This window comes from Caretta caretta, chromosome 2, assembly GCF_965140235.1.
Source record: "Caretta caretta isolate rCarCar2 chromosome 2, rCarCar1.hap1, whole genome shotgun sequence".
In the NCBI taxonomy this organism is placed as follows: Eukaryota; Metazoa; Chordata; order Testudines; family Cheloniidae; genus Caretta; species Caretta caretta.
In genome coordinates, this window is record NC_134207.1 from 115,714,276 (window position 1) to 115,732,647 (window position 18,372).

General features: G+C 40.9%; 1 protein-coding gene across 1 annotated transcript in view; it reads left to right on the forward strand.

Annotated features, from left to right (window-relative positions):
• The window catches only part of LOC125631046 (orofacial cleft 1 candidate gene 1 protein homolog), a gene marked incomplete at its 5' end in the record, with an annotated part of 50,570 nt that extends 33,016 nt beyond the window's left edge, over positions 1–17,554 (forward strand). Inside the window, 3 exons of the mRNA XM_048837228.1 lie at positions 10,638–10,714; positions 14,668–14,788; positions 17,297–17,554. Coding sequence (XP_048693185.1) covers positions 10,638–10,714; positions 14,668–14,788; positions 17,297–17,554 — 456 coding nt within the window. The remainder of the gene's footprint in view (positions 1–10,637; positions 10,715–14,667; positions 14,789–17,296) is intronic.
• Positions 17,555–18,372: the final 818 nt, after the last annotated feature.

An 18,372-nucleotide genomic window follows, 5' to 3' on the forward strand; every position in this document is an offset into this window, starting at 1 on the left:
CCCCTCAATTTACTTCAACTTGTTATTCCGTAATAAAGTGCTTTGGTCAATATCCTTAGCATTGGATCAACACTATTTACTCACACCTTTTATCTGCATCTTTGCCACTGCCTCTAGATCAGATCCTGTGTGGTGTGTTGAACACCTCCCAGGATTGGTCCTGAAACCACATTCTCCCTTCAAATACGTGACTTCACTAGGCGACACACAAATGTATCTGAAGGCATGATATGGATTTTGCTTTTTTAATGTCAAAGGGTTGATTTCTAACAGTAGGAAGTGAACTCTTTTGCATTTCTATAGTGCCTGTCAACCGTGAATCTCAAAATACTCTTCAAAATTTAGTTAACAAAGCTCCTGAATGCCTCTGTGAAGGAAGAAAGTATTATCTCATCTGATTCTAGAGTGAGTATCAAAAATGATTCAATGGAAGCCATGAATGAAAACTCCTTTGCTCTAACCACTAGTCTAGCTCCCTGTCTTGTCATGGAGGCAGGGTTTAATGAAGAAAAACAAAATATGAGTTAAACTCGGTTTTGGTTTTCCAATAAAACACAAGTACATCTTAGTTCCATTGAAGTCAATGGCAACACTCCCACTGACTTCGGTGGGGCCAGAATTTCACCCCATATTGGTTAAAAGATTTGTTTTGGGTGCTTTGCAGGACTGATGCGAAAAGCATGATGTAAAGTTTGTTTATCTCCAGTCCCATTCACTTCGATGGGTTCATTATTATGTCATATAAATTGTGGTAGCATCTTCAGGCCCTAACCAGTCAAGACCCCATTGTGTTAGGCATTGTACAATCACATAGTGCATGATAGTCCTTTGACCACTCCAGAGAATAGCGCGTTACACATGTATGTCCTTAAGTACTTTTCAGGATTGGATACTTGCTTCATTCCCAAACCTGACAAAATCTGAAATGTATGACATATTTTGTACGCAACTTGGCTGTCAATTTTTGAAATTAGTCAAAATTTCAAGTGCCTGTGACATTCAAGTGGATCCTTTTCCATTTCTTCATGTTCTTCTCCAGGTCAAAAATACATCAGCTGGCAGTGTCCCTTTTACCTTGTATCTAAAATTAAAGATTTTATTGATCAATCTAAAATACTTATATGGCTCTGCAACAGGGTGGCTTGGTTGTGGGCTGGAGAGCCTGGGGCTAACCCAGGCCTGATTACAAGATGAGCCCCACCTGAGAGAAATCAGGTATAATACAAATACAAAAGGAAGCTGCAAGGGCTTGGGGGGAATCCAAACAGAAGAAGGAAATCTGAGCCAGAAGGATAGGGGTCTGCCAAGTGGAATAAGTTCTTTGTGGATGGTAGAATAATTGGAGATGGGTATGAACTAGGTGGCTACTATGATGTATCTTGTGTTTGGGACACTGAGGACTGTTTTGAATTACTTTGGGCTACTAACCCAGTTTCAGGGGAGGGCTGGTGGTAGCCCTGAGAGCGACTATATGCTGCTCCCAAAGGCCCCCAAAGGAAGGAGCAGAGGGAGGGCCCTGTGGAAACACCTCCGTCCACAAGGGGGTGCCTGGTGAAATGTGGCCCCCATTACAGCCCCCCTTTAGCATAGTATCTGAGTGCCTCACAATTTTCTAATGTATTTATCCTCATGACACTCCTGTGAAGTAGAACAGTGCTATTATCTCCATTTTACAGATAGGAAACTGATGCACAGAGAGACCAAGAGCTTGTCTACATGAACAATTAGACCTCAGCAAGCTGGGGCACTAGCCTGTTGCCATCTAACTATCCATGTGCACGCTGCTGACATGCACTACCAGTTTGTAGGAGTGCTTTGCTCTAGTCTATCTTGAAAGAGGTCTAGCTCAAAGAGCATCAAGTAGTAGCAGGATTTTTTTTTCTTCCTCCAGCTGTGTGTCACATCAGGAACCGGTAAACGCTTTGCTTTTACCTTTCTTTTTTCAGTTTGGAAATGTTGATCATGTTGACATCAGGAGTAGTATGAAGTTTCTCTACTTAACATGGAGTCAGTAATGCCTGACAAATAATAGTACTTTGTGTATCAAACTTTAACAAAATCCTGACCTCAGAGAACTCCCCCTTCCTTAAAAAAAGGGGATTGGAACATAAGTAAAATTATAAAAATGTGGGTTTTTAAAAATTATTTATATTTAGAAGGTGACCATCACTGTGGTGCTTAGGCACCTGGAGTTTCTATATAACACCTCCTCCACCGTTGTACTTTTAATTCCTTGCATGTGTTTGCATGAGTTAAAGGCAAGTAAATATTTGAATGGAGGTCACTCAATGAAGGGAAAAATATTCTTTTATTTTCCACTAAAAGGGAACTGTCTTTGTGTTCTCACTATGCATAGAGTATGCCCCTAGACCATATAGTATTCAAAAACACGTAAGACGTAAGAGTGCACCTTTTTTTAAAACCAAGATCAGAAGGCAATTAAATAATGAAAGCAATGCTTGATATTCTGCTGAGCTGGGACAATGGATCCTACAGCTACTGAAAATGATGATACTGCATTTGCTGCTGCTTAAAGAAATCTGACTGGTCAACTCTCTGCCTCATTATCTTAAACTAAAGGAAGTCTATTTTCATGGTTCAATAGAGAGAAGCAATTGAAAAGATTAATCAAAGAGAATTAGTGATTGTCAAGTCCTGCTGACTTTTAAGTGACTTCATAAAACACTGACCACCTGTTAAAACAGACAGAGCCGATATGATGATGATTCCTGGCACACTTTGATGCACAAAAATGTAAAAATTGTTACAATGAACACAGTCTTACATGACCACTCATGGAATCTCATTTCTTGATCTGACATACAGCCAGTGGAGGATTAATGATTTTGCCTCCCTGAGGCCCAGAAATAATTGCTGCCCCACCTCCCCCAGCTCACCTCTGCTCCGCCTTTGCCCCCATCCCCTGAGTGCGCTGCCGGGTCCTGCTTCTCCCGCTCCCTGCCAGTGCTTGTGCGCAAAACAGTTTCGCGAAGGAAGTGGGGGGGACGGGAGGAAATTCGGCGTGCTCAGGAGAGGAGGCGGGGCTGGGGTGGGGATTTGGGGAAGGGGACCAATAGGGACAGGGAGGGGGCGGGGAATGAGGGTGGGGAAGGGGTGGAGTTGGGGTGGGGCCGGGGGCAGAGGGCGTGAACCAGCACCATGGGAAGCAGCCTCTGGCTTGTATTATAAAGTTGCCGCCCCTGCAAATTTGCTGCCCTAGGCGTAGGCCTTAATACACTGCTGCATACAGCTGGAGCCTAGAAACCCACAGAATCCTGACTTGACTCAGGGATGCCAGACTGTCAGCCGCATGGCAGGAAGCTTGGAATTATACACCTTGGGAAGCAGCATTTGGGCAAGGTGGCATCTTTGAGCATTCAATGGAAGCAACTCGTGGCCCTCAGAGATGGAGTACGGGCTCTTGAGACCAGAGTGGCTGAACTAGAAGAGCTAAGGGAGACAGAGAGGTACATAGAGGAGACTTTCAAAACCACAGGAAAGCAGTGCCCCCAGCCTGACAGCCTCTGTGCTGTTGAGGAGGAGGAAGGTCTTGGAGAAAGAGAACATCAAGCTGCAGTGGAGGGAAACGATCCCATTGTTGGGAACCTCCTTCCAAATAATGTTGTGGTATCTTCTTGCACTGTGGATACCCCTCCAGAGGAGGGAACCCGGGTTATTAGGAACAAACAGACAATAGTAATGGAGGATTTGATTATTAGAAATCTAGATAATTGAATTTGTGATGACTGGGAGAACTGCATAGTGAATTGCCTGTCAGGTGCGAAGATTGTGGACCTCTTGAGACATCTAGATGGACTTACGTGCAGTGCTGGGTACAAGCCAGTGGGCATGGTATATGTACATACCAGTGACATAGGGAAAGGTAGGGGACAGGTCCTGGAGGTCAAATTTAGGTTGCTATGTAAGAGATTAAAGACCAGGAACTCATTGGTAGCATTCCCAGAAATGCTTCCAGTTCCATGCACAAGACCGGTTAAATAGGCACAGTCTCAATGTGTAGTTAAGACATGGTGTAGGAATTTAGGTTCATTAGGAAGTGGGGAACCTTTTGGGAAAGGAGGAATCTATACACGAAGGATGGGCTCCACCTTAACCAAAATGGAACCAGATTGCCGGCATGTAAAATTAAAAGGGTTGTAGAGGAGTTTTTAAACTAAATGTTGGGGGAAAGCCAACAGGTGCAGAGGAGCACATGGTTTGGGCAGACACATCTCTTAGGGGAGGATTTATTAAAGGGGTTACTCTATATCCTAAGGAAGAGGTGGACAAATTTTTTGGCCCAAGGACCACATCGGGGTGCGAAACTGTATGGAGGGCCGGGTAGGGAAGGCTGTGCCTCCCCAAACAGCCTGGCCCCCGCCCCCATCTGCCCCCTCCCACTTCCTACTCCCAGACTGCCCCCCTCAGAACTCCTGACCCATCCAACTCCCCCTGCTCGTTGTGCCCTGACTGCCCCCTCCCGGGACCTCCGCCCCAACCACCCCTCGGGACACTACCTCCTATCCAACCCTCCCCACCCCATTCCCATCCCCTGTCCCCGCCAAAGAACCTCTGCCCTATCCAACCGCCCTCTGTTTCCCCATCCCCGGATACCCTCTCCACCCCCCCCTCGCCGAACCTCCACCCCATCCAACTGCCCAATGATCCCTGTCCACTGACTGCCCCCGGGACCCTCTGCCCCTTATCCAACCCCCCGGCCCTGGCCCCCTTACCATGCCGCTCAGAGCAGCATGTCTGAAGCCAGACACGCTGCCACGCTGCCCTGCATGAGCGTGCAGTCCTGCCACCCAGAGCACTGCCCATGTGGCATGCTGAGGCTGCGGGGAAGGGGGACAGCAGGGGAGGGGCCGGGGGCTAGCCTCCTGGGCCAGGAGATCAGAGGCCGGGCAGGATGGTCCTGCTAGCCGTAGTTTGCCCACCTCTGGGATAGGATATAAGTTGATAAAGCACAGGCAGGAACTGAAGAGAAATAGTCAAAGGAAAAAGATTCCCATTCAATTATATGACATGAAGGCAGACAACTAAATATTGACATATTTTATAAGTGCTTGTATACAGAATTTCATTATTTTTACAGTAATTTTTATACATTAATTTTAATTTAATGTCCTTTAGTTATAGAGTGTTCAAGTGCACGTCTGTATACTTGAAACAGAAGAAGATGTGAAGGTCGATATAAGAGGAAATGGTTGGATAAAGGAACAGTGCTGTTAGATGACAATGGTGTGCGTACCATAGATGAAGTGTTTTATTGTAGCTGAAGCATGGATCTGGGAGTCAGGAGTCCAGTTCTAATCTCAGCTCTGCCCATTACTTTTTATGTGACTTTAGGCTAAGTCACTAAACCTGGGTTCTGTGCCTCAATTTTCTCATCTGTGTAAAAGACACAAAAATAGTATACCAATCTTATGGGAGTATTGTGAGGATTAGAGAGGACTAGGAGAAGAGCCACAACAAGGATTAAAGGACTAGAAAACACACTCTTATAGTGAGACACTCAAAGAGCTCAATCTATTTAGTTTAACAAAGAGAAGGTTAAGTGATGACTTGATCACAGTTTGTAAGTACCTACATGGGGAATAAACATTTAATAGCGGATTCTTCAACTTAGCAGAGAAAGGTGTAACATTATCCACTAGCACAAAGTTGAAGCTAGACAAATTCAGATTGGAAACAAGGTATACAATTTTTCACAGTGACACTAATTAACTCTTGTAACAACTTACTAATGGTTGTGATCAATCCATCCCCAACAATTTTAAAATCAAGGTTGGATGTTTTCCTGAAAGATATGATCTAAGAATTATTTTGGGGAAGTTCTATGGCCTGTGTTATACAGGAGAAGACTGTAAAACTTTGCAATCTGTTGCACATCGGGTAACCAAATAAAATGGAGTTTATCCGTAAATGTTTTGGGTCACATCCCAGAGTGGTGTAGCTCCATTGCCTTCAGTTGACATGGTAGCACTGTACCAATTCATGCCAGCTGAGGAACTAGCCCCAGATAAATTGTGAACAAGATCTTTCTTTATTACTGAGTGGACAAACATCCCTGTTTCATTGCTAAACCAAGAAAAATTACACAAGCTAAAATGTAATTGAGGCCACTTGCTAGCTGGTGGCTTCCAGTTATTGAGAGATGCATCACTAGGGTTTTCTGTACTTGCAATCTGGTCATCAGTGCTGAGCACAGTTTCAGACCTCTGAGTTTTAAGCTCTCTACTATTAATTTGTCAAAAGTTCTGAGAGACAAGCTGGGTGAGGTAATATCTTTTATTGGACCAACTTCTGTTGTGACAGAGGCAAGCTTTTGAGCTTAGACAGAGCTCTTCTTCAAGTCTGGGAGATGTACTCAGAGTGTCACAGCTAAGTTCTGACACAGTTGGCATGAATACTCTTCAGACACACAGGTGCTTTGGAGGTTTTGATACAAAGAATGTCAAGATAGCTGTCTTTGTTTATGAATCCCTAAGCTATGTCTCCAGAGGAAGATCGTATGGAACAAGGAGTGTTTGAGGAGGATTCTAAAGGCTCTGATGAAGCCACAGGTATTTTCTGTACTTACAGCAGGACAAAATTGACAAAGTAGGTTCTTGTATTTGGAGGCTAAGGGAAAAAAATCTTTACTTTTGAGAGAGCCAGTGACTTAAGAGTCAATGTGATTAAGCTCCTGATGATGAAGACTCCTCAAGACTTATTGTCCCTGATCTTGACTGAGTAGTAAACCAAGATGACCCAGTCTATAATTTATTCATGTAATGGCCTTGAGTAAAAACCCTGGATCCAAACATTCCTGAACTTTGGGGAAGTTCAGATCCTCATTCAGCTTATGTACCGTGTGGCCAGCTTCATTTGCTATAATAGTTCAAAACAATGCCTTGAATGTAATTTGTCATATAGGCATTTTTGAGGTGCCCAACTCTGGGATGCAGCCTTACAGGGTTTAATGAGCAGCTAATTATTCATTGCCAAAGGTCGCTTACTGAAGATAATGCTAAGCTTCACAAATCTACTAAAAATGATCAGCCTATAACTTTGTCATTAAATGTGTTTCTGTTACACAGAATAATAAAACTGTAGCATGACTAAAGTAAATCTTGCTTCATGTTCTGCAACACAAATTTTAAAACAGAGTGCATTTAACACATTTTTAATTTTTTGCTTGCTATTAAAAATGGCTAAACTGACCAAGTGTGTAATTTTATGCTCAACTACAGCAAATCCATTTAGTAGTCTCTGTAAAAAGAAAGTCTTTTCCTTTGATGCTAAAAAATATAATTTGGGCACAGATTTTACTGTGCAACTGTGGCACATTTTTGCAGCGAGGTCAAGGCATATTATAATCTATTTTGGTTTTGAAGCAAATTTACCAAGCTGCCCTGCAGATACCACAGAGCGAAGCTCACTGCAAGTCACAACACAGGAAAAGATGTAGTTTCAGCTCAATTTTCAAACTGGCATGGAATTCAGGCGCACCGCCACTTCTGCTCAGTGAGCCCTTTGATAGACAAGTATTATGCAAAAGCAGAACTGGCACCAACTAGGCACTGGCTGAAATTCAGCTGAGATGTAAGTGGTGGTTGAAGATGCACAGCAATAAGATGACAAAAACCGATATAATGAACTGTAAGTTGAAGTGACTTCGGTGGTGAGAGGGGAAAGAGGGAGGATGTATCAGGGAGAGCAACCAACAAGTAGGTGTAAAATAAAACAGGGAGGGTTTACTTTACCTTGCACCACCTTTTCTGTTTCATCTAAAGCTGGCCCTTTATTTTTGTTCTGGCCTATGCAATGGACTAGTCTGTGGCAGTCAGTAGGCCTGATTCTCCTTTACCCTGTACCTTGTGTAGTCATTTATGCCAGTGTAAAGGGCATGTAATATGCCACCATTCTGATTTGGTAATATCTTACACCCACTTTGTACTGATGGTGCACTAATGTACTTGAGGACACAAGATGCAGAGCAAGGTAGGATCAGACACTCTGTGTGTAGGATCCTTTCCCTGCACCCTGCAGGCTGTGGAGCAGCCGTGGTGGCTGCTACTGCAGACTCAAGTCTCATATAGCTCCCATGGCTGCTATTCATGCCCCACACATGTGTGGGGGAAGGTTATGCGTGGTGGGCCCATATAGTTACTTTCCACCAGAAGTCTCCCATGTGGTCATATTTCATGATATGCCGGGGCTCCTATTAAACAAGACTAAATGTCTTGAAACACAATGGGGAAATTGCATTAACAGAGATGTGTTGTTATATGAATCATGGGACAGGTCAGAAATGGTATGGGCATTGTTTTTCCTGAACATTTTCAAATGATTTGAAAAAAATCATTGAATTTGATTTTTATTTCAGTTTTTTGATCAAACACAAGGGAAAACATTGTTTTGTTTCGTTTCCTTGAAAAAACAGAACATTTTGAAGGAGTGCAAGACGCATTTTGTTGAAAGGATTTTGTGAAAAAATTTCAGCCACCTCCGTTAATAGTAGTGTGCTAAGTCCATGTTTGTTTCTGTTATAATAACAATGTTTACCATTGTGGTTCTGTCGCACTAGCTCATGTTGAAAGTTCATTACAAATACCAGTCTCCATCCTAATCACTCTGCAATCAGTGTAAGGGCCCTTTGTCTGATTATTCCTTAAGGTAGCCCGAAAAGGTATTACTATTTCATCATCAGGTATTAAGTGACTTGGCCAAGGCCATGGAAAGAGTCAGTACCAGAGATGGAGACTAAGGAGAAGAGCTGGAAAAAGTGTTTTTACCAAAACTTTTTTCAGCAATAAATTTGGATTCAGAAACACTGAAAGATGTTGTGAATTTGTGGCAGTTTTACCAAACTGTTTATTTTGAAAAGAAACAAGAAAAAATTCTGAAAAAAAGTTGTTCAATCTCTTTTGGTTCAGAATGAGGTTTTGTTGAGAAATAGCCTTTAATTTTACTTTTAAAAATGTTTAAAATGTTAAAAGTTTAAAAAAAAAAGGTTTATTTCAGTCAAAACAGTTTGTTCAACCTGAAACAGTTGTTTTTTTTTAAAATTGCCGTGTATCAAAAAAAAAAAACAAAAAAAAAAAACAACCAGTTATTTGTCCAGGTCTTCTAAGGAGTCCTGTGACTGAGTCATGCTGTGCTCCAACAATACACCACTGGTGTTGTATGCCTCATGTACACTATAAAGATTAACCTCGTTTTCTGAAACAATGCTGGACATAGTTTGTCTTTGTCTACACTCGTAGCTAAACCACATGTGCACCACTGCAGCCACACCCCTTGCTGACAACCCTTGTCAACAGTGGACAATTTTTATAGCCTAGGCCATGCTGCAGTCACAATGAGAAATGAGTTTTTTAGTTATATATGTGATAGTACTATGCTACTGAGGAAAAAGTACTTGAAAGTGTTCCAGTAAATCTCTGATTCATGAGATATTACAATGATTATTCCCCATTTAGATAACATCATCTGAGCAGCTCTGTTTTTGAAAACTTAAAAAAAAATCGTACAGTAAATTGGTTTATGCTGATGGAAATGTTTGTTTTCTACTGTTTCTACCTTCCTTTGGCTTGCATGCACCTGAGGTAATTAGTGTAGGTTAAAATTTACATAACTGACTTCGGGGGGTTGCAAATAGGAAAGATAAAAATGTATAAACAGCGACGAATAATTCATTTTAAAGCAAGTTTCCTGTTTTTATCATGTACAATATGTATTACAGACTCACAGAGACTTTCTGAATAGGACCATTAGCACTGAATCTTTGATATATTTTTTCATAGGATGCTGTCTGCTCAGGGGCTTGATGAGGGAAGTAGGCCTTGTTCAGCCTACCGTAGGTTGGTGGAGTAGCCATTGCTGTATATTGGATAGCCTCCTTGTGTACTGGCAGTGGTGCACACAGAGTTTCCATCCATTTCATGGACACCAGCAGAAGATACTTGTAAAAAAGATGCGGAGAATATGCAATAGAGAACTTAAAGCTTCAGACTAGGGAGAATATTTTTGCTCTTATAATATTAAACCCTTTGGCAACAGTATTGTTTTCAATTTTTGCACTGAGAGCTCAATTCAGCTCTCATGCCAGAGTGACTTTTCCAGCCTGTTGTATAAGGGCAAAATGACCCCAAGCCTTCCACCTCAGTTCTGGAGAGTTGCAGAACTGCTTGGAGAAATGAATGCTCATGTAAATAAGCTTCCCACACATTGCAACAAGACACAGAAATGCTAATCTCTCTTGGAGAACATTTAAACACTGCTACATTGATACAGGGAGGCCTAAAGACCTGAAGTGGATTTAAAGCAGGGGAAAGTGGTCTGTGACAAACATGAGGATCTGAGTTGGAAATTATATATATATATCTGTAAGTTAGGCATAGTAAAAATAAGGAGTTTAGTGCAGTGTTTTATATACAGGTATAAAATGCATAGGTAGAGCTTTTCAAAACTGATTAGGTATTTAACCACACAACGCCCATTGGAAATCATGGGAGTTGTGTGGCTGAATCTCCTAGTTGACTGAAAAATCCCAACAAACTTCTGGAAACTTCAGCTTTTTACTTCCATGTGCTTTTCTCACATGTCCTTTTGAGAAGATAATTTTTTAAACCCTTTCTTCCATGTAGGACTTAAAAGTTCAAAAGGAAGTTCTTCATCACAACAAACAGATGTTGCACACCAGATTCCATAAACCTTTTCAGAGGTATGTGGCATAACAACACTTTGCACTTTTATAGCCCCTTCCATCCAAGGCTCTCCTTGTGCTTTACAGAAACTAATGAGTTGGCCTTCACAAGTAGGGAAGTAGGATTATCTCTAGTTTACAAATGGGGAAACTGAGGCAAAAATAAATTAAGGCTTGTATATTCAAAAGTGGCCTTTGATTTGGGGTGCCCCAGATTTTAGTTATGCATGCTGGGCCTGATTTTCACGGATGCCAGGCACCTGCTGATGTTGACGTCAACTGGAACTGAGGTAATTCTGAAAATCAGCATGTGGGAGTCTCCAGTGGCCAGCAAAAATGGAGGCGTTCCTCATCAGAGGTCACTTCTGAAGCTTTTGATTTAAGAATACTGCAAAGATCACACAGACTCTGTGAAAGAGATGGCCATTGTACCCAGATTCCAATCCTATGGTTTAGTCACAAGACCATTCTGTATCATAGTTTTATTCTGGAATTTAAAGTTCACCTCAAACTCCTCCACTTCTCTTTGGTATCTGAACCTGTCTGAACTGGGCATGATTGCTTCCACTTCTCCCCTCCCCCTCCCCAAGAAATCTCTAGAATATTGAAATAATGAATTTCAGTCTAGCTTTAGAATCCTACTGTCCAAAGAGCATAACATTGATGTTACTGTATGGGTGGTTACAACTGAATCTACTTTTTACCTAGGGTTACACTGAGACTGGTACTTATGCAGGTGCAAAATGGCAGAGGATATGAGGAGCCTTCCAGGCCTCACCATGCTTCTGCAAAGACCAGTCATATTCATAGCGCCTAACTGATACAAAAGGGGCACAGAGCTCCCTGACACGCTTGCCTGATTACTGGTATAGTGTCAGTTAACAGAGCCAGACAATGATCTTAGCCACCCTTTGCAACTAGGACTGAGCATACAGACACAACTGCTTTGTGTGAAATTGACAAGAGATTGATCTGCACCTAGCTTGAATTTTTTTTCTAAAATCTCCCTAAGCTTGCTTAGTTGCTGCCTCTGCCTGTCAGATTCAAAGCCCCAGTGGCTTCTTACAGCCTCCTTCCTGGTTATGAGTTACTCTTATGCAATTATAGAACAGAATAATTGCAGCAAAATTGTTTGCTATCAATAATATTTTAAACAAATAACGCACAAAAATTCATGGAGGAAATTGAACTAACAAAAAAAAAAAAATTGAGGAAATTGTTGTCTAGGAATGGCAGCCCACAAGCAGAATAGAGGACTCAATTCACTGAGTAAATTATTCACTTGGCTATAATATCCAGTTATGTGAGAGGAACAAGGGGAAAAATGTTGCAGCCGGAAAAGAGATCAAATGTGGTTATTTAAATGTTTGATGTTCAGTAATGAAAACTGTTTGCCTTCATAATTGTGTATTAGCAGCTAATAAAGGCACTAGATACAGTAGTTTAAAAGTAATAAAATCCACAACAAAGTGTATTTAATTTTAAATTGAATTGCTAGCAAATGGGTGTCCTAATGAACCCCTGTGTCAATGCAGTTCTAACCAAATTAAGTGAAATAATTTCCATCATGAACAACTAAATAAGTACAAAGTTCCAAACAGACAACTTTTCTCCCCAAAGAAGGACCTTCTCAGATGCTTTGGTCGCTGCAATTAGCTAATGAAATTTAAGATCCACCTTGCCTTTGTCCCATTTGGGGAAATTAGGCTAAGGTTGACCTGTCAGCCATTAAAGGATAAAACTGCAGAGTCAAATCCTGAAATCTGCGCATAGGGCTGGATTCTGTAATCCTCACATTGTGTAGTTTTATTTCTACTGTCCTGTTCCCATCAACTTCAATGGGGCTGCTTATTTGAGAAAGTACTACTCAGCATCAGGGTTGCAGGATTAGTCCTTACTCAGGCAGACCTCCCACTGAAACCATTGGGCTAATGGTCTACACACAGTTTTTGTACCAATTTAAGTATTTGCCCTACATTTACAGGAATAAGTTCTACTGCCATAAGCCCCTTTGTGCCAATTTAACTGTGTCCACATTCAGGGTTGTACTGCTGTAACTATACTGGTTTCCAGCCAGTACAAAACTGTGTATAGAAAGAGGCCTAAATAGAAATTGTTATACTAACCTGCGTGGAACTGGGAAGGAGGAGCAGATGTTGCAGGAAGGAAAAGTTTGTAGGAGACAACAGGTACTTGGTCTGTGTGCACATGACCAGAGTCCTAGCTGCAGTTGCATCATCTCTGAAAACAGACCTCTTAAGAAATGGTGAGTGTAGTTTTATGTATATGGAGTCGTTGTATTGTATTATCCAGCACACAGTTCATCAAAATGAATGAGGACCTCAGGTTTAAGTCTTGCACAGAGAGAGACCTGGGATTAAGTCAGAAAATGTCAATAGTCAAGAAAACTAAGGGAAGGTTTGTTTATAGGGATTCTTGTTGTACCCTGACCATTGCATTAAAATAACATTACCATTACAGTGGAACCTCAGAGTTACAAACACCTCAGGAATGGAAGTTGTTTGTAACTCTGAAATGTTTGTAACTCTGAACAAAACGTTATGGCTATTCTTTCAGAAGTTAACAGCTGAACATTAACTTAAAACAGCTTTGAAACTTTACTATGCAGAAGAAAAATGCTGCTTGTAACCATCTTAATTTAAATTAAACAAGCACAGAAACAGTTTCCTTACCTTGCCAAATCTTTTAAACATTCCTTTTATTTTTTTAGTAGTTTACACTTAACACAGTATCTACCATCCTGTATTTGCCTTTTTTGGGGGGGAGGGGGCGGGTGTCTCTGCTGCTGCCTGATTGCATACTTCCAGTTCTAAATGAGGTGTGGGGTCGACTGGTCAGTTCATAACTGTGGTATTCATAGCTCCGAGGTTCTACTGTATGTTGCATAGGTGATTCAGCCACTTGAATGATTTAGAACAAATTCTGAGGTTTGTACTCAGGTTCAGATACAGCCTGGCCCTTATGCAGGGGCATGGGAAGGGGGAGGGACTAACAAGCCTCCCGCGTCTGTGTAAACCTCATAAGAGTGGGGCAGAATTGCATGCCCAGAATGACAGGTATCGCTCCCTCATTACTTTGTGCTGATCCTACCCTCATGCACTGGCCAGCAAAGCTGGCTGCCTGTCTGAGGAAAAATATATTGTATCCCATGAGGCAGCGTAGCGTAGCAGTGTGTGCACTCCTCCCGTGTCATCAGATTGCTGCGGGAGGCCTTCTGTCTCCCTGAATACCTCAAAGTGCTCCCTTTGGGGTGGATCTGCTTTGCACTGCTCCAAAGCATGTATGTTCTTAAATTGTGAACTAGAGCCGTTGTCGGTCTATGTGAGGACTGAATAAAGACTCACGTTGGGACTTGGCCCATTACTTTTAAGTGTTACTTACATTTTGCAAAAGGTTAGCATAAAGAAGGAATGATAATGCTTAGCTATCTCAATTTGTGTGTGTGTATGCCGCAAACATAAAGGGCCAGATTCCTAGCTGGTGTAAAACAGCATGACTCCATTGATTTCTGTATAGCTATTCCAATTTATCACAGCTTAGGATCTGGCTCTTAAAGTGACAATAGAAGAATAGAGGTATTCTATTTTATTATTGGTAATGCAGAACTTGAGCTTTGGTACAAGTTTGGTGACTATCAGATCCATTATTTTTGCTCATATTTTGGGAGTGAAACTCCATATGCTTGTAAGTTAACCTGTGTCGGAGCCTGACAAATATTAGTTGTGCTATTAAACATGTGAATGCATCTTTCTGCCGCCAGTTTTAAAAGCCTACCCATTTCTCTGCATTGAACCCCCCCCTTCCTTATTTATTTATTATTAATTTTGGTCCCCTGCAAGGCTTGTAATATACTTGAAGAAAACATCAAATTGTGATGTAGTTCCAAAGGCAAGCACTTTTCATTTATGTGTTGCTGTCAATTTCTTCTTTCCTCTTTGTAACTGATGCAGAATAGAAAGTCAGCCATGGAAAGTAGCACAGAATGCCCGCAAACATGAAATTGTAGCCAAGTTTGGTAACCTCGCAGAAGTGAATAATGAATCAAATGGAGCAGCAGGACTTTGCTGGAAGGTGAGGTTCTCCATGAGTGCTCTTTTTCCTGATGCAAATTGCGAAATGACTAGATCAATTATATTGAGTCTCTTGCATGTTTTTTTGTTTTAATTTTAGAGGATAGGATTTAGCAGGTTTAAAAATATGCTTTCCAGCAGAAGTAACCATATGCTTAAATAGAATGTCTAAAGCTATTAACTATGAATCATTTGGGCATGGCTGGAGTTCTTCAAAACAGTTTGTCAGCGCTGGCCAAGTAAAGTCTTTCAGTAGGAGATGAGGCAGCTCTGCCACCATGCAAATGAGACAGGCCTGAGACGTGATGAATCTTCTATCTCCTTTTCCTACCCGATTGACACTCGCTTTGAGGGAGGTTGTAAATGCAACAGAGATTGTGGTATAATTCCTCAGACTGGCGTTTCTGCCCCCCAGTCACTATTCGATTATCTTCCAAATTGCTGTGTTTCAGAGAGATAAAGATTTTTTATGGCTTGCTGACTTGAAACAACCAGAAGAGCCAGAAAAGAGATGGCTAACCGGCCATGCATAGTAATTCCATTGGTAAATGACAAAATCTTTGTTTGTATGACATTTTCAAAATTACAACAGAAGATGAATCTAAAATACAAAATGTCACATTTGGCATGCAAAACTATCAAAATATATTTCAGTATAAAATTCATAGAGGCGTTTAATTTAGAATGTGTTTAATAACTAAGCCTGCCTGCATCAGTAATCCTGCCTTGAGGTTTAAAAAAGATTGTCTTATTTATTCACATGATGTTAATTTTTTTATATATATTATTCAGAAACCAAAAATATTAAGGTTAAATCTTCATTGTTAATTAAGATTTTCTAATTAAACTGAAAATAATTGTCATTCAGATTAGTTGTTAAGTATGGTTTGTATCGAAAAACAAAAGAAGTTTAACAACTTCAGCTGTTTATTTAACTGCTTAATTTAATTCCAGAAGCTTTCTATCTATATGGAAATATGCTATCACTTCCAAAATAAATCCAAAACAGGATTAAAGAGGAGATTATTAGCTACTGTAGGTTTAGACTGGGATACTACTAGACTTAGTAGTCAAGGCAGCCATTTAATTCTAAAATATGCCATGGACCAGGGGTTCTCAACACTTTTTGTTCTGAGCCCCCCTTCCCCCTCCCCCGCAATAAAATCTCCATGCCCACCTGTGCCACAACAACTGCTTTTCTGCATGCAAAAGCCAGGGCCAATGTTAGGGGATAGCAAGCAGGGCAGTTGCCTGGGGCCACACACCACAGGGCCCCCCACAAAGCTATATTGCTCAGGCTTTGGCTTCAGCCCCGGATGGCGAGGCCGAGGGCTTCAGCCCCAGGCGGTGGGGCTTCTGCTTTCGGCCCTGGACCCCAGTGAGTCTAATTTTGGCCCTGCTTGGTGGACCCCCTGAAACCTGCTTGGAGCCCCCTAGAGGGCCCCAGGCCCCTAGTTGAGAACCACTGCCATGGACCATGGTGTCATATTAAATTAAAATAAAAAAGAGTCTCATAATATAGATTTCCCATAAAATGAAATAAATTGATTCCCCCAAAATACATAAAGTTATTTGGAGTAATACATTTTAATTATTACAGAAATTGTGTCATTGTCGTAAAACAATATTAAGGCCAAACTAGAACACCCCAATATATGCCTGACCCTGCAGTCTTTATTCAGGTAAAACTAAATATTTGGTGGCATAGTGGAATGGATACATTTATAGAATTCTGAGTCTGCATCCTTACTCAAATCAAACTTCCAAGGGTCATGCCTGTATCCATTTCACAATGCCAACATCTGCTATGTGCGCTGAATGTCCAGAATAAGCATTGAAAGAGATTTTCAAAAATACAGTGAAACATTACTCCATACTAAATATTCTGCAACGTAGACAACATCTTGTCAACAGCAAGCAGCAGATGTTTCCTTTTGTCTGGACCTGAAATAAAGGTGCCTGTGGGGAGTGATTATTAAATTCTACACATGTTGCACTTTGATTATTATTCTAAGAGTATATTATAAGAAGATGAAAGGATAGTCTGGGTGTTATACAGCACTAATAGCTTTGGTAAGACTTATAATTAATATAAAAAACATTGGCTGCCATGTTTCTCACTGTGTGCCTGCAGCCTGATCATCATGTCACCTATCATGGATGTCTTCAAAGGCATACTGTATTTTTAGAGGTGTTGATTTCTTGTGAATTCTGCTTTTTATTGCAGACTGATGATTTCTAGTGTCACACTTCATTAATACACCATGCTTAAAAAAACCTGTTACATTTTTATTTTTATTTTCCATGCAATCCACACGCTTGCCTTTTGACATCCCTAATTACACAGCCCAGGTCTTTCTCTATTGTCATTGCTAAGGATAGATAATTACAGGTTGAACAAAAAGAGTTGTCTACTTTTTGGTGGTCATTTTTTGAGGAATTCATTCTTTCTAATGGTATGGTTAAACTCTGCTTTCTACCTAATTCAATAACATAGTCTTCTCCTTAGGTTGACTGGTCCAAAACACCTCAGCCCATTCAAATCCAATTAAGATGCCTACGAGGTGCTAAAGACAAAGTGCCCAAGGGCCACTACACCCTCAAGGTTTCTTTGCTCAGTCGTCTAGGGGGTAGTGTACTTAAGTGGTCCGAACTGAAGGAACAACAGTGGGCTGGAATGACATTGCCAGTCAGCCATGACGGAAACTTTTCTGACGTGGAAATTTGTTTCGACCAAAGTGTCCATACAGTAAGCAACGCTTCTTAAATATGCTTTCTTTGCTTTGATAGGTAAAACACATCCACTCCTTCCCCTTCAGGCTTATATATTTAATACATTCCATCATGTTTGTAATTTATGTAATATTTTAAGGTGCAATTTAGGAAGGTGCAATTGCCTCCCCCCCAACTAACACTCATCACTCACTCTAAAAGTGCCAAATATATAATATACTATTTCATGTAGTGCTGTCAGTTAATTTTAGATTTTACTTTTATTCTTTCTTATCAATACAGCTTGTCAGCTATGTAATTTGATTTGGGTAAAATAGCTTTAGAATAATAAATGAATGAGTGGGTATATATAAACACATGAATGCTCAAATCCTTCTGTGAGTTTTTAGCTTCATTGACCCCCATTTGCCAAAAAAGCGGCATTTGGATTATTTTGGAAGAAGACCAAACACTTGAGGCTCTATTCTGTCTTTTGTGACTAAGGCACACATATTTTCTTTCCTAAACATGCTGTGCATGGCAGGATTGTTGTGTGTCAGTTGCTCAGCATTGTGTCTAATGTCTAAAGCTGGTTGAATCATTGGCTGGAAATAAATTATCTGACAAACATAGGCTTCTTTACTGTTTGTGAATCGATGCTGATTTCTGCAAATGTGTTCATTGTTCTGAACTGTTCACTGAATAGTGATATCATTACTCTTATGTTTTGTTTGTAATGTGGTAGTGCCTAGGATCACCAGTCATGGACTAGGACTCCATTGTGCTAGGCACTGTACAAACGCAGAACAAAAAAAGTTCCTGCTCCAAAGAGCTAACAATCAAAGTAGTATTTATATTCAATTTTTCAAGCTG